The 13,598-nt window shown below is 43.9% G+C and overlaps 1 protein-coding gene across 1 annotated transcript in view; it reads left to right on the top strand.

Moving 5' to 3' along the window:
• Nucleotides 1-3,287, top strand: part of LOC144888364 (uncharacterized) — a 46,420-nt gene extending 43,133 nt beyond the window's left edge. Inside the window, 4 exon segments of the mRNA XM_078766069.1 lie at nt 1-303; nt 2,607-2,665; nt 2,887-3,048; nt 3,198-3,287. Of these exon segments, the coding sequence (XP_078622195.1) occupies nt 1-303; nt 2,607-2,665; nt 2,887-3,048; nt 3,198-3,287 (614 nt within the window).
• The last annotated feature ends 10,311 nt before the right edge of the window (nt 3,288-13,598 follow it).

Genomic DNA, 13,598 nt, shown 5'->3' with positions numbered 1-13,598 from the left:
GACGACCTTACAAATGCTCGATATGTGACAAAGCTTTCTCTCATAACAGCCATTTGAAATCACATATGAGGATCCATACAGGAGAGCAAACTTACAAATGCTCGATATGTGACAAAGGTTTCTCTCGAAACGGCAGTTTGAAATTACATATGAGGATCCATACAGGAGAGCGACCTTACAAATGCTTGATATGTGATAAAGTTTTCTCTCATAGCAGCAGTTTTAAATTACATATGAGGATCCATACAGGAGAGCAACCTTACAAATGCTCGATATGTGATAAAGGTTTCTCTCATAGCAGCAGTTTGAAATTACATTTGAGGATCCATACAGGAGAGCTGAAATCTGTAATACCAGGATATGAAAAATGAGATGAAGAGGATTTGGAAATTGAAGAAATCTGAAATTGTACCAGTGATAGTCAGAGCAACAGGGAATCCAGATGATCAAGAAAATCCCAAAGAAGTACTTATAAAGCATTCCGGGGAATATCATGACAAATAATCTACAGGTGGAAGCTGTCAGAGGTTCAGTGAGGATTCTGAAATGAGCCCCTGGACCAAAGCTATGAGAACGAAGTTTCACAAACTGGTTAATGAAAAAGAATCCTTTCCCGAAAAAGGAGGTGGAGATTTTGATTTCTGGGAGAACTTCCTTCCACCTTCTAAATAAAACTGGTCTGTGAAGATAACAACCAATGAGAGCATCCGCACAAATAGACCATGGGCCGAGTCCACTAATTCTGATTGGTTTTCGAAATCCGTGGTCTACGATGAGAAGTATCTGCATATGTTCTTGATATGTTTAATAAGTGTATATGAACCATTAATGAAATGTTCCCATGTTCGAAATTTGCACATTAATGAGCAATGGCCAAAAACAAAGAGGAAGTTAAACTCCGTTGGTGAGGACCTCCTTTTCCCTAGCAACGGTTGCATAGATGCTTCTAAATCGAGATTTTGAGCATTGCAATCCTCTGATCATGCAAATGTATGATCTTGCAAATCATCTGATGTTATCAGATATTATTTTGTGGATTATTTCAGATACATAATTCCTATTGGTGTCCGTTGCTATGGTAAAAATATCCCTAGCAACCAATATTTCACAAACTGCTTATATGCATCAATTGATTCACTAAAAGTATAAATCTGCCATGGAAATTCGACTAGCCAGGCTCGAGACGTACTGGTATACTTTGGGGACTCGTGATCCCACCCCACATCCCTATATTTATAACTTGGAACACAAAAATGAAGCATTAAAGAAACAAATATTTCAAAAAAACCAAAATAATTATCATACATATACTTTAATGGGTATTTATATTTGTGTAGTATCCCCATACTACCTTTCTCTATTTTTGTCCTCTTGAGATATATAGACACACAGACACACAAAAACACACATACTTTTACACATATGACATGTGCACATCCATATCATTCTTTTTATATTCCAAAGGATCCTCATTCACTCTTCTTTCTTGTAAATATTTCCTGTTTCCTTACCCTTTCTCTCCATTTAACACACACACACCCACACACACACACACACACCCTCACATATGCACACCCATGCAGACACACACACACACACACACTCATTTTCAAAGTCACATTTTTCAAAATCATAATTCATCCTCTCTCTCTTTGACTCTCTCCCTTCCCCCCCCCACCCCCCCCCCCCCGCCTCTCTCTCTCACTCTCTCTAAAGCTGTGTGCATCCCTATCTGAAACAGCACGAAATAATGGCAAAAGCCACTCAAACAAACCATTTATGTTCAGATTATAAACGCCTCATGTGTTTCACATATTCTCTTTGACATGCATATGATATTGCGTATAACTAGTCTTGATGTAAACAAGTTTGTATGAGGATATCATAGTTTGAATCATTACACAAACATCCAACTCCTCCAGTTCCTCTGACTATCGGCAAGTTCATGCACATTAAATACTGCACATATAATTTGGTTCAATAATAAATGGAAAAGGATAGATATTGTACTTGGCAGGCATATTGATTGTAATTTTTCATATGAAAATCCGTCCCTACAGGACAAAAGTTGACATTCTTAAACTACATGCGTTTTGTTTTACCCCGCAGTATAAACTGTTCTTGGTGAAAAGAAAACACAGGTATAATCTTTTAACTTTGGAATGAAATGCATAATTTCCCAGTCTTACATTCATCTGAAATACAAAATTTTGTATCAATTAATCTTTCATTTTCAAATGGAAATGACCCCATTCTATAGAAAGTGGCAAAACCTTTGTTGTTAAATGAAGAAAAAAGAACCAAAACGCAGATATTTTGGTTGATACAATAACATAATGCATTCCTGTCAATCACATTTGTGCATTCAGTAGCAAAACATGAAAATAAATTAATGACTAATAGACTCAAGTGACAAAAACCCAGAGTACAAGGAAATAATGAAGCATCTTCATCTGATTCTAGAGTGTCAATTTCTCCCTCAATCTCTGTCAAGTCAGGAACAGACGCCTGATTTGCACAGTCTTTACATGAACACAAATCAGAACAGGGAAGCTTGTTGAGCAAACACGAGCACCGCCCTCGAGTACATTGTGTCTTCTTGCAAGAGCAATGGGCAAGTTCCATTACACTTGAGGGTGCTGGGCGAAGACCCATTCAGTCTATGGTGAGCAAACCATCATCAATATCCCAACCATTGTTCTTTGGTGATGATATTTCTGGTTTGCTGATAAGGCACATTTTGTGAATGGCGGCTTGGGAGTTTGCTCGCTATATGTGCTTGTGCATGAAATCTCTGTTTGGAGGCAAGCTTTTCTCTCCACAGCCCCAGTCTTGAACATTCTGCATCTTGCTTCATTTACATCATGACAGCCCTTCTGCCCATAGAGTTCACAGGTGTATGCTTCGATGTCTTCATGCAAGGATGGCGGTACTGTAAACGTCATGCCAAGCTTTTCAAACGTGGATCAGTGGTCTTTACTTGATGTCAAGATCTTTGCAGATTTTGGTTTACTATTACCATACAAAGCAGTCACTGTGTCGCATCCAGTAAAACAATGAAATCCTATTAAAGCAGAACAAACTTCTTTCCTGAAATGGTCAAATATGCAACGGACAACAATTGTGTGTGTATTACTTCCTCTGCCTGTGTGGAAGTAGATCTCTGCATCTATGTCCTTGCAAAATGCCACACATAGTTCAAAGATATCGGTGTCTGTACTGATGATGATGATGATGATGATGATGATGTGATCACTGTTACTTGCAGCGTACAAAGAGTGAAGTAGAAGTCTCATATCAGCTTCTTCTTGTGTTGAGAACAGACTTGGGATTGGTTAAAAACTTCCACATCATTGCCATGCATTCGAATAGAATGACACGCGATGCCTTGTCCAACAATAATTGTGATGTCATCAATCAGCTTCCCAGTCTTGCACCACTGTTTGAACAGAAACTGGAGCAGATTTTCCTTGTTGTCACCACAAGATCGAAACTTGGACCATTGTTTTGGAGTCCTCTGATCAGGAGGAAATATTTCAGTGATCTGAGTCCCTCCCTCTGCTCGTCTTCCTCTTTCAGCATTCTTTATGCTGCTCGGCATGTATCTGTCCAGAAGAAAGAGCACAACTCTGGACTTGTTCATCTTTGCCTGTTTCACAAGGACTTTGAACATTTCATCAGCAAACTGTCCAAATGTTGCCTGTGGTTTGACGACTCTGATGAGTGCCATCGAATCCCATACCCACATTGAGCCAAATTGGATCTCCTCAACTGTGGGTGATGATCAACTGATCCTCCAGGAAGTGCATGAGTTTGGCTTTGTTGGTTTTCACAAGAGAGCCGCCATGGTTTGCCAGTGGTGCAGGCAATGGACCCAATGAATGAACCAGCATCTCTTTGATGTCGACCTTTCTCACTGATCTAACAACAATCAGCCTTGCGGAGAGATCCCGGTAAGCTGTCAAGGCGATTTCTTTGCCCTTCACTTTTGTTATGGTGGACTTAACTGTATACTTGAAAGTCTTCAGCTCCATCTTCTTCATGGTGTCATGAAAACCAATATCATTTGATTGAAGTCTCTTCTGGAAGAATGTTGTGAGGGCAATTTCGCCTTTTTCCTTAGCCTCACGAAGGTCTGCAGCAACAGGTCTGATGAAAGCTGACCTGATTTTATGTGATACAGCTTGTCTTGTTCTAGTGAAGGATCAAAAGGGTTGACCATATTTTGAATTGTATCCATGATGTTCTGAATGTCCTTCTCATCATGCTCTATTCGTGTTCTGTCTAAGTCAACACGGGCCCTACATGAAGTGTCCTGACCAGCCATCCCCTGACACTCTCTCGTAATGGCAGCTCTTTCACGTTTTGATAATGTCTATCTGTGCACTGCACCCTTCTTGAGTGTGAATCCAGTCAGTCCTCCTTTTGTCTTGGCGTCTCGGTTTGCAGTTTGCTCAATTACTTGGTCACAAGCAATGTGAGCAAATCCATGCTTCTGTTGTCTCTGTACAACAAAATTCCCATCTTGAAACTCTGCATCGATGTCAGGGTGACTCTCCCTCAAGCAGCACATCTCAAGCCAATACCATGTCAGATACCTTGCATTCTTGATTCTGTCATACGAAAAGAACCAAGGTAGAATAGCACGGATGCTCGACAGGTGAGGATTCCAACCTTGTAGCCCTGATAAATATGAGCAAGTCTTCAACCATCCGAATATATCTGCTCCTGAAGTTGAACATCTCATTATTCAGGTTGTCCATGATGAAGATCTCATTGCCACTGACAAGCAGCTGGAATTTCTTTGAGTTGACAAGGTCGTTAAAGTCTTCACACAAATAATCCTGCACAATGCACAGGTCTACCAGTAAACCTCTTCTGGTGAAATGCCACAATGAAGACTCTCTGCTGACTTTCACTCTTGAATTCCTCTTTTTCCGCCTCTAGAACAAACATCCGCAGTCTCTTCAATCCCACTCCTCCCTCCAGGTCTTTAAAAAAGGTGTTCACCACCATCTCATATTTTCCCCATCCAAAACCTTGATCTTTTCTGCCCACGTTAATCCACCTTAAAGCCACCTCCTTCAAATTCCGATTTCTTTCTTGAATAAAACCACCCTGTCATGTCCATCTTGTTTATCCCGCATACCCCACTCAACCATCTCTCTTCCACAGATCTCCCGATGTCCCTGTTCCCAGCTGTTGTACTGCCCTCTCTCTCCCCATGTTGTCCCCCTGCCTCCATTATTATATGTTCCACGTGTTAGCTCTCATCGGAGCCAAGACTACGCATGCAAAAAAAAAGTTTCACTGTCTCCTCTTCTGGCCAGCACTGTTCTTGGTCAGTTTCTCAGTGTGGGTGTTTTGACTGCAATTTGTTATTATATATTTGTTGTTCTTCCAGGAAGAATTTGAGTATGGTGACGGCCTGCATGGAAACTGGTCCCTCCACCCGATTTGCACGGTCTGGTTGACTGTTTGTATTTGTGATCAGCTCAGTTCTGGAAATAAAGAAATTAATGACTCCGGTGGCACCACTATATCGTCAGACTTGGCTTTGTTCTCAACCATCATCTCTGAAATTAGGCTGAGGAAAATTATTGGGTCTGTCACCAGTTCCTTTCAGACCAAAGCAGGGACTAAAATGGATCCTTCTATGCCACCGTTTTTAAGCTTGAACTCTGCTTCAAACCATCCTTCAAATGGAATGAGGCTTCCATTTGCAGCCTTTAATCACAATCCATCCTGTAGGATTTCTTCCACTGGTCTTACAATGGTGTCTGGTAAGTTATCTTGTTGCCAGTCTCTGCTTGAATTGCTTACCTGGGAACCGGTATCCCAAAGGGCCTGAACCTCAATGCCATTCAGTTTGCAGTGTGTTATGGGTTAACCGTAGAAGTAGACGAACGAGCATCGACATTATTTAATCCAAACAATGGACGAGTTGGTTAAATCATGCATCAGTTCAACATTTAAAGTGAATAATCGTCGAAATAAAAACGGGACTGCGGGTCCTGAAGCTTCCTGGATCAGGAGCAACAGTCACTCAAACCACAAAGACCTCAGGCATTGATTTTTTTTCTGTCGTGAACAAACTTTGGTGCATCATGGGTGATGAAGGTTATCCATTTCTCGTCAAGTTTCTTCGAAGTTGTGTGTGTAGTTTCGGAGAAGAAAGTACATAGCAGGCGCCCCTAATGAGTGCAGATTTTGATGCGGTCAATCAATCCACCTTGACAAGGTATCAGGTATGCAGCTTGTGGTCAGGTTGGTCAAAATCGCGTGTTTGGTTCAAGTAATAATGACTGAAGTGTTTGTGGAGTCACTCACTCACTCACTGACTGACTCAATGCCTCACACTCATTCTGACACTGCAATGGCGAATTAACGCACGTGCCCAGGCCACAGAATTTAATGACGTCATGCAACCAATGCAGCCCGACATCAGGAGAGATGGAAGATAATGAGAGATCACGGATGGTGGTTTATCATCTTTCGAGATGAGACCGAAGGTAGGTCTCACCTTGCTGACAAAACAATGACCTTGTGAGTGGTGATAAACACAGCACAAAGTGCTCCATCTCGAGGAAAGAAAGCACTGTCACGTGATGAATCGATGAAAAAACGTTTTCCTGATGTTTACCTGGACAGGACTATTACAAAATTAGGGGATGAGGTTAGTATAAGTAGAAAAAGCAGGTTAAGTAAAATAAAAACTCAGTTTAATACATGCAAATGCAACAATAATCGCAATAAGGTCTCGCGAGAGAGAGGTCTCGTGAGATCTCGGAGACGGTGGGAGGGATTTTCGAAGCTCCACACGGTCTCCACGTTTTTCGAAGTTAAGTCTGTTCACAATTGTATTTTGTCGATACTGTATTTATCTTTCGGTGTGTGAAGTTATTGTGTGCAACTTTGGTTGTTTCTCGGTGTTTATCTTTCATAAATTGATCGTCTGTTTGCCGTGTCGCGAGCAAGGCCTTTGCCGCGTCGCGAACGATTTGAAATCGAAGTTAAGTGATTGTTCCCATTTGTATTTTCGTTAAAACTGTATTTATTTATGGTGTTGTACGTATATTGTGTCCCGACGAAGATTTTTCGGTGCAAATCTTTCATACCTGTATTGAAAATCGTGTTAATCCGTGTCGTGTCTTGAGGCCTTGTACAGTGTGCACTGTACAACCTTGAGGCTTTGTTTTTTCTCTCAGCGGTCCGTCTTTTGTGATCCAATAACTTTCGTTCTCTGTATTCCCAGTCTTTTCACCCATAGCCTACTTCCTTGTGTAAATCTCAACTCAAAAAAAAAAACAAAACAACATTTCCTTCTCTGTTCTCATTCGTTTATTCATTCTTATTCGTTCGTTCGTTCTTCGACCACGTGTTTCTCCCCCATTTCCCCAGATAGTTTTCACTCATTAACCTTCAATGTTTACACTTTCCCCTCAAGTTATGTATTCCGTCATATTTTATAACACCTTTTTCTTCTTCTTCTTTAAAAGGCTGCTTTCGACTTGCTCACCAAATCAATTCATCCCAAAAAAAATATCCATCTCCTATAGTGCCTTTTTTCTACATTCCCTAAACTCTCCTGCACTCCATCCTCCATCCAACGTCCTTAAACGTATTTTTAACTCGAAGGTCACAAGAAACTCATTTTGCAATAAATGTTCGTTTCCCATAAATCATACACTTTCAAAAATCCAATCTCACCCCTCCCCTCCAAATCTTCCCCATAACCCCTCCCCTCCAAATCTTCCCCATCACCCCTCCCCTCCAAATCTTCCCCATCACCCATCCCTTTCAAATCTCCCCCCTTGCCCCCTCCCTCCTAAACTACCCCCTCACCCCTCCCCGCCAAGACGCCCCCTCGCCCCTCCCCTCCTAGACTCCTGCCTCACCCCTCCCCTCCAAATCTCCCCCATATCCCATCCCTTTCAAATCCCTCCCCTTGTCCCTTCCCTCCCAAACTCCCCCCTCACCCCTCCCCTTCAAATCTCCCCACCCTCATTGCTTCTCAATTTCCCCCCTCTCACTCCCCCTCCTCAAAGCGTCCTCCCCGCTTCTTCCCCCTTCAAACTCTCACCTCCATCTCCCCCAACCTTCTGCCTCGCTCTTCCCCTCCTCAAATAACACCTCATTGTGGCTCACCCAATCACCATCAAACCTTTTGTCCGCCCCATCCTTCCCTTTCTCCGAGCTATTCTGAAATCTCTGACACACCTTCAACAGCTCTCCCTACCCCTTCCACCTCTTCCACATCTTACCCTACCCCTCCTCCCCCCTGTTCTGTATCTGATGCTCCCCCTTCCTCTTCATTAACGGTATGGACCTCAAACATCCGGGGCCTTCGTTCAAACTTAACTGATCTCTCCATACAGGTTGCTTCTGTCAAACCAGACGTGATCTGCTTAACAGAAACTTTCCTCCTTTATGATGTCTCTGATTCCATAGTATCTCTCCCGGGCTACTCCCTCCTCCGGTATGATAGACCTGAGCCTCGTCCTGGAGGCAGGGTTGCTATCTTTATCAAAAACTCTCTTCCTCACTCGCCCTGCACTGCACTCTCTCCACCTCACCCCCAGGAATACCTCTGGCTACGGCTTCCCCTTCGCTCCCACCTCTTGTTCATATGTGTGTTGTACCGTCCACCAAACAGTGATGACTCCATCTACATCTCGCTGTCTGATGATATGGACCAACTTCTATCTACTCATCCCAACTCTCTCTTCCTCATATGTGGTGATTTCAACTGTCATCATGCCAGTTGGCTGGTTGTGGGTACCTCAGCAAAAGACTTCTGCGACTCACTGGGACTGACACAATCTGTCAATTTCCCGACCCGGATCTCAGTCAACGGAACATCTTCTCTTCTGGACTTGGTTATGACTAACTTCCCTGAAAATGTCTGCTGCTCTTCTTCTGCTCCGATCGGATCATTTGATCATGTCCTTGTTAAAGTGGACATCTCTCTGACCATCCTCAGGGAGCCTGCTCAGCGTCGACGAGTCTGGCATTTCACTCAGGCCAACTGGCACGGTCTTCAAGCAGCCATCAATCATCTGGACTGGTCTCCCATCTCTTCCACCTCTGACATCAACTCATCCTGGGAATTCTTCCAAAGTAAATTGCTCTCTCTCATGCACAGATTTATCCCATCTCGTCTTCAGTTGTCATACCCTTCCTCCCGTCCATGGTACACAGAATCTTGTGGTGAGGCTGTTGCCCAGAAACAACTTGCCTTCGTCTCCTGGAAAGCAAATCCAACGGAAGGAAATCTCATTTCCTTTCACAAAGCCCGAAACAAGTGTGTGTCTGTCGAGATCGAAGACCTCAAGGGAAGGAAGAAGAAGAAGAATCAGAGGAAGAAGAACAACAATGTTTAATAAAATCGATTATATACACACGTGTGGAGCGAGGCTCAAGAATGCGCCGCCTACACGCAGCGGACAATTCCTCAAGACACTCGCTGAAAAATAAGTGGAAAGGCATTTCATTTATAGCAAAATATTAGACAAGAATCTGCGCTAAAGACATAGCACTACTGGGCAATAAGGACAACACCTCCCATTGTCCCGTCCTATAGAAGGTCAAATTTAGACAACAAGATGTAAGCATAATGATAGGCTACGCTTTTTTTGGCTATCTATCTAAACATATCAGACCCGAGCGCAGGCCGAAGTAAATATTCTTATACACTAGGCTAAATGGTAGATGAAGATTGGATACGTCCTTGGTTTAGGAGACATACTAAACACTACGAAGATATATAATTAATTATTCCCTTTGTGAAGGAGGCGTTTGGATGACATCTTTTTTCCTGTACGTGGGTCGAGAGCATTTTATCTACTGTTTGGCACATTCATTCAAGGACTAATTTACTAGGCTAAGGATCCACCCTGCACGTTGAGCCTCGAAACCACTTTTTGTCCACTCGCCTCTGCCTGCAGCTGAGTTCAAATCAGTTTCCAGAAGCACGATATATAATCTCAGATGTTATGATCAATTGAGTCATGGGGCTAAAACCCTAATGGCTGACAGTTCCTTCCTTTGTCTTGACAAGACACCTCCTTGGAAAGACACCAAATTCATCAATTAGTTACATGCCAGGCACGACATAGCGTCACGTATACTCAAAGAGAGAGATACCGGCCCTAACTGGTCGTCTAACATTCAACGCATAAATTGTTAGCCATAATTCGCGACGACGGCGCCTGGTTTAAGAGATTGCTGCCGCCCGCCAGATTCCGAATCCACCCTCGCTGCAGCGTAGGTGCGACCCGGTTGCCAGCCAGATTAAGGGCCCTCTTTATGCAGGTGAGGTCCTCGCGAATCAGGGCAAACAATCGACGTCCAATGCCATCAAGCTTTGTACATGTGATTGCTCTGTGAAAGACAAGGAGGCACATTCGTCATCACCAATATCCATCTCCTCATAGTCTGTGTCAACGTCAGTATTCAAAGTGTTGGGTGTTTTGAGCTGAGACGATCCCAAAGTGGTTGTTACAGGTGGTGTAAGTGGTGGTGAGGGTGGTTCTTCCGGATATCCCAGATACATGTTTGCCATCCGCTCCTCACTGCTGGTATAATAGCAATAACTTTTAAAAGAACCTACACTTTCTAAATTACAGGTTAAATCATCCCAACTAAAATCATAATCATTATCAGAATCCCAAGCATCAATAGGTTCATCGATTGCAAGCCAGGAATCATAGATCCCTAAAGCCACATCCTCCTGCCACGAAACGTCGAGGCCATCAACCCAATCGTGGGGGTCCGAGACGATAGAGTTGGCCGGTTCACCAATGGCCTTTGGATCCTTCCCGTATAGTGAAAGTAACATCCCATTGGTGGTGGTGGGTGGGGTCCATCCTGTGAAACATTTTCTCACACAAATCATGATTAGCGATTTCATTATAATCACGGTGAGTACGATTCCCACGATTATGGCCAGGCCTGTCAATAGCCATTTTACAATGACCCCTGTCCATCCTCTGAACCAGGCTGATATGCTGGACCATACATTATTGGCTTCTTCCCTTTCCTTTCGGCTATCCGTGAGACCCTGGGTCGCGGCCTTGAGCCGACTGATTGAGGCCTCTATGCCTTCCGAGTGATCTGGGATATATGTGCAACATTTTCCATCAATAACCCCACATACTCCTCCCTTTTCTGCTAACAACATATCCAAAGCCACTCGATTCTGCATCACCATTGTTCGCATATGCACTAATTCGTCTTCCAATTGTAGTTCCGCGATTCGGGTTTCGTTTCCAATTCGTTCCATTACTAATGCGAGACTATCTATTCGCCAATCATTCATAGTCACTCCCGCTTGGGGAAAAAATGCTCCTAATAGGACCTGCCACCAGCGTCCGTCCAGTCTTACTGTTCCATCCGGGTTCCAAAGAGAGAATCGTTTCTTCCTCTCGTGGGTAGGGGTGTACCCTGTTTCATTAAAATGATCTACCAAATTTACCTTGGGAAAAATGGATCCCAGATAACAAGTCCCTCCCCACTGTTCGGGTAGGTATGGATATGCTTTATTTCCGCAAATAAACATTACTCCATGGGGTGGGATAAGGGCCGAGGCCATGCATTTACTGATCTCAACGCGGGTGGCGCTTGGTGTCCCCCAAGATATGGTTAGCTTGGTTACGTTATGCTGGGCTTGGTCATCTATGGTTATTACAAGGGGGCCTTCCTTTTCTCTCCATCTGGTGTCGGATGGCAGGGTATGGGTACATTCCGAGGTTCCCATCTGAACGTGTCCCTTTCCTATAAGACACACCCGTCCCTTTTGCTCTGTCACCCAGACTGGATCAGGTGGTTTGTCTAACAAAGCCTGCTTAATGGGTGGGGTATATCGAAACTCCCGGGAACACACTGCCTGCGATTTTGGGCCTATCAGTTCCAAGGTTGTGGTCAGACATGGGGTACGCAAGGGTCCTGAGCACATATCTCGTAGGGACAGGGGTAGCACTACCATTTCTATCCCTGTCGTACTGGTGTGGGGAAAATGCATGCACACCCAACACCGTGATCGGTTCTGTACTTTCGCCATTGCACGGGTCACAGTCCAATACGTATTTTCCTTTGGCTTTTTCTTGCTTTCGATCCGTGGGTGCGGAATTAATATGTGTGAAATGCATGGTGGCCTATAATCGTAGGGGGAGCTCTGTGACGTCATGAATTCACATTGTAGTAATCGCTTGCTTCAAACGACTGAGGGCAGCAAAACCTGTCTAAACCTACTGCCATTTAACGACGCTTCCCAGATGACGGCTCCCATACACCATTCTGGCACAAAATTGTTGCATCCCACAGATGCCACGATTATTTGAACAAACTCATTTTCCTAATCCACCCTTTCAATTTTCATTTCAATTTAAAGTCAATCCAATGTCCTCTTTTAGCATCCCATGCACCTGTTGCAGACACCTGTTTTAGCCTGAAGCGGTATATTAAACTAAATGTGATTGCCACCCCTAACAGGCGGTGGTGCAGCATCCTCGATCTGTGGTGGTGCGTTTGAGGTGTCTGTGTTTGTGGGTATGGCCAACTTACAATGTGTGGCATGTACCCAGGACGACTTGCCCTCACAAAACACCGCTGTTGGTGTGATCAGAAGAACTTGGTATGGCCCCGTCTTACGGGTGAAATGCTTCACCAGCACGTAATCTCCTTCACCTTCACCTTCACCAGCACCTATGCAAAACTTTAAAAACATGTCTGTCATCCATGATAGGTAATTCAAGTCAAGAATGGTAATTCAAGTGCTGCCATATCCACTGTTGGCTGATGCCGTTGACATATAGCGCACGAGCGACAGACCATGGTAACCACAGTCGAAAGGCCTGGTGCTGCCCAGGTGGAAGTGACCTGCCTCATCACCTCACCCCCCTATGGCACACATGGCCATTTGAATGCGCCATGCGTGCCAACCATGGCAATAAAGCTCGCGGTGCCACGGGTTTGTCATTAATCGTCCACATTTGTCCTTCTGCGGGGCACTGAGCTCCCAATTTAATCCAATTTTTGCTGTTTTACGTTTGAGGCCGCGGCTTGTAATTGTATTACATCGAACTCTGTAGGTGCGGATGTCGGAACGTCTGTCTTGAGGTGCCAAATTAATTATGAACCCTTCATTGTTGTCCAACACATGGACCGTTCGGTGTTCAACATTGTATCGACGCCTTACTGGCGTTTTCCGCAGTCGGTCCATCATCCATGTACGACAGTACCCTGCCATTCCCAAAAATCGCAACGAACACACTAACTCTTCACTGTTATCCTTCACTTCACTTCAAAATTTCACTGTTATCCTGTCAATACCTGGACAATTTTTTCCTTTCCTTCCTAGATACGCGAATTTCACATCAGTATAAACCCACTGGAAAAATTATCTGAAAAATAACTAGCCTCCCAAAACCATTTCCCTGCAAGAGCGGGGTTAGCCTTGCGGTCCACATGACAATCTTTTTTATTTTGCTCTATCACCTCCCTTTGAGCAATAATTTAATTGGTGTGATTCCCATTTACCCACTCCTGGTGGAGTTCTGTTCACCTGGTCTGCAGAGCCGTGATCCAATCTTCACCAG

This window comes from Myxine glutinosa, chromosome 1 (genome assembly GCF_964187855.1).
Source record: "Myxine glutinosa chromosome 1, kmMyxGlut1.1, whole genome shotgun sequence".
NCBI classification, from domain to species: domain Eukaryota; kingdom Metazoa; phylum Chordata; class Myxini; order Myxiniformes; family Myxinidae; genus Myxine; species Myxine glutinosa.
The sequence above is the reverse complement of the archived record's forward strand: the minus strand, read 5'-3'. Positions and strand labels throughout refer to the sequence as shown.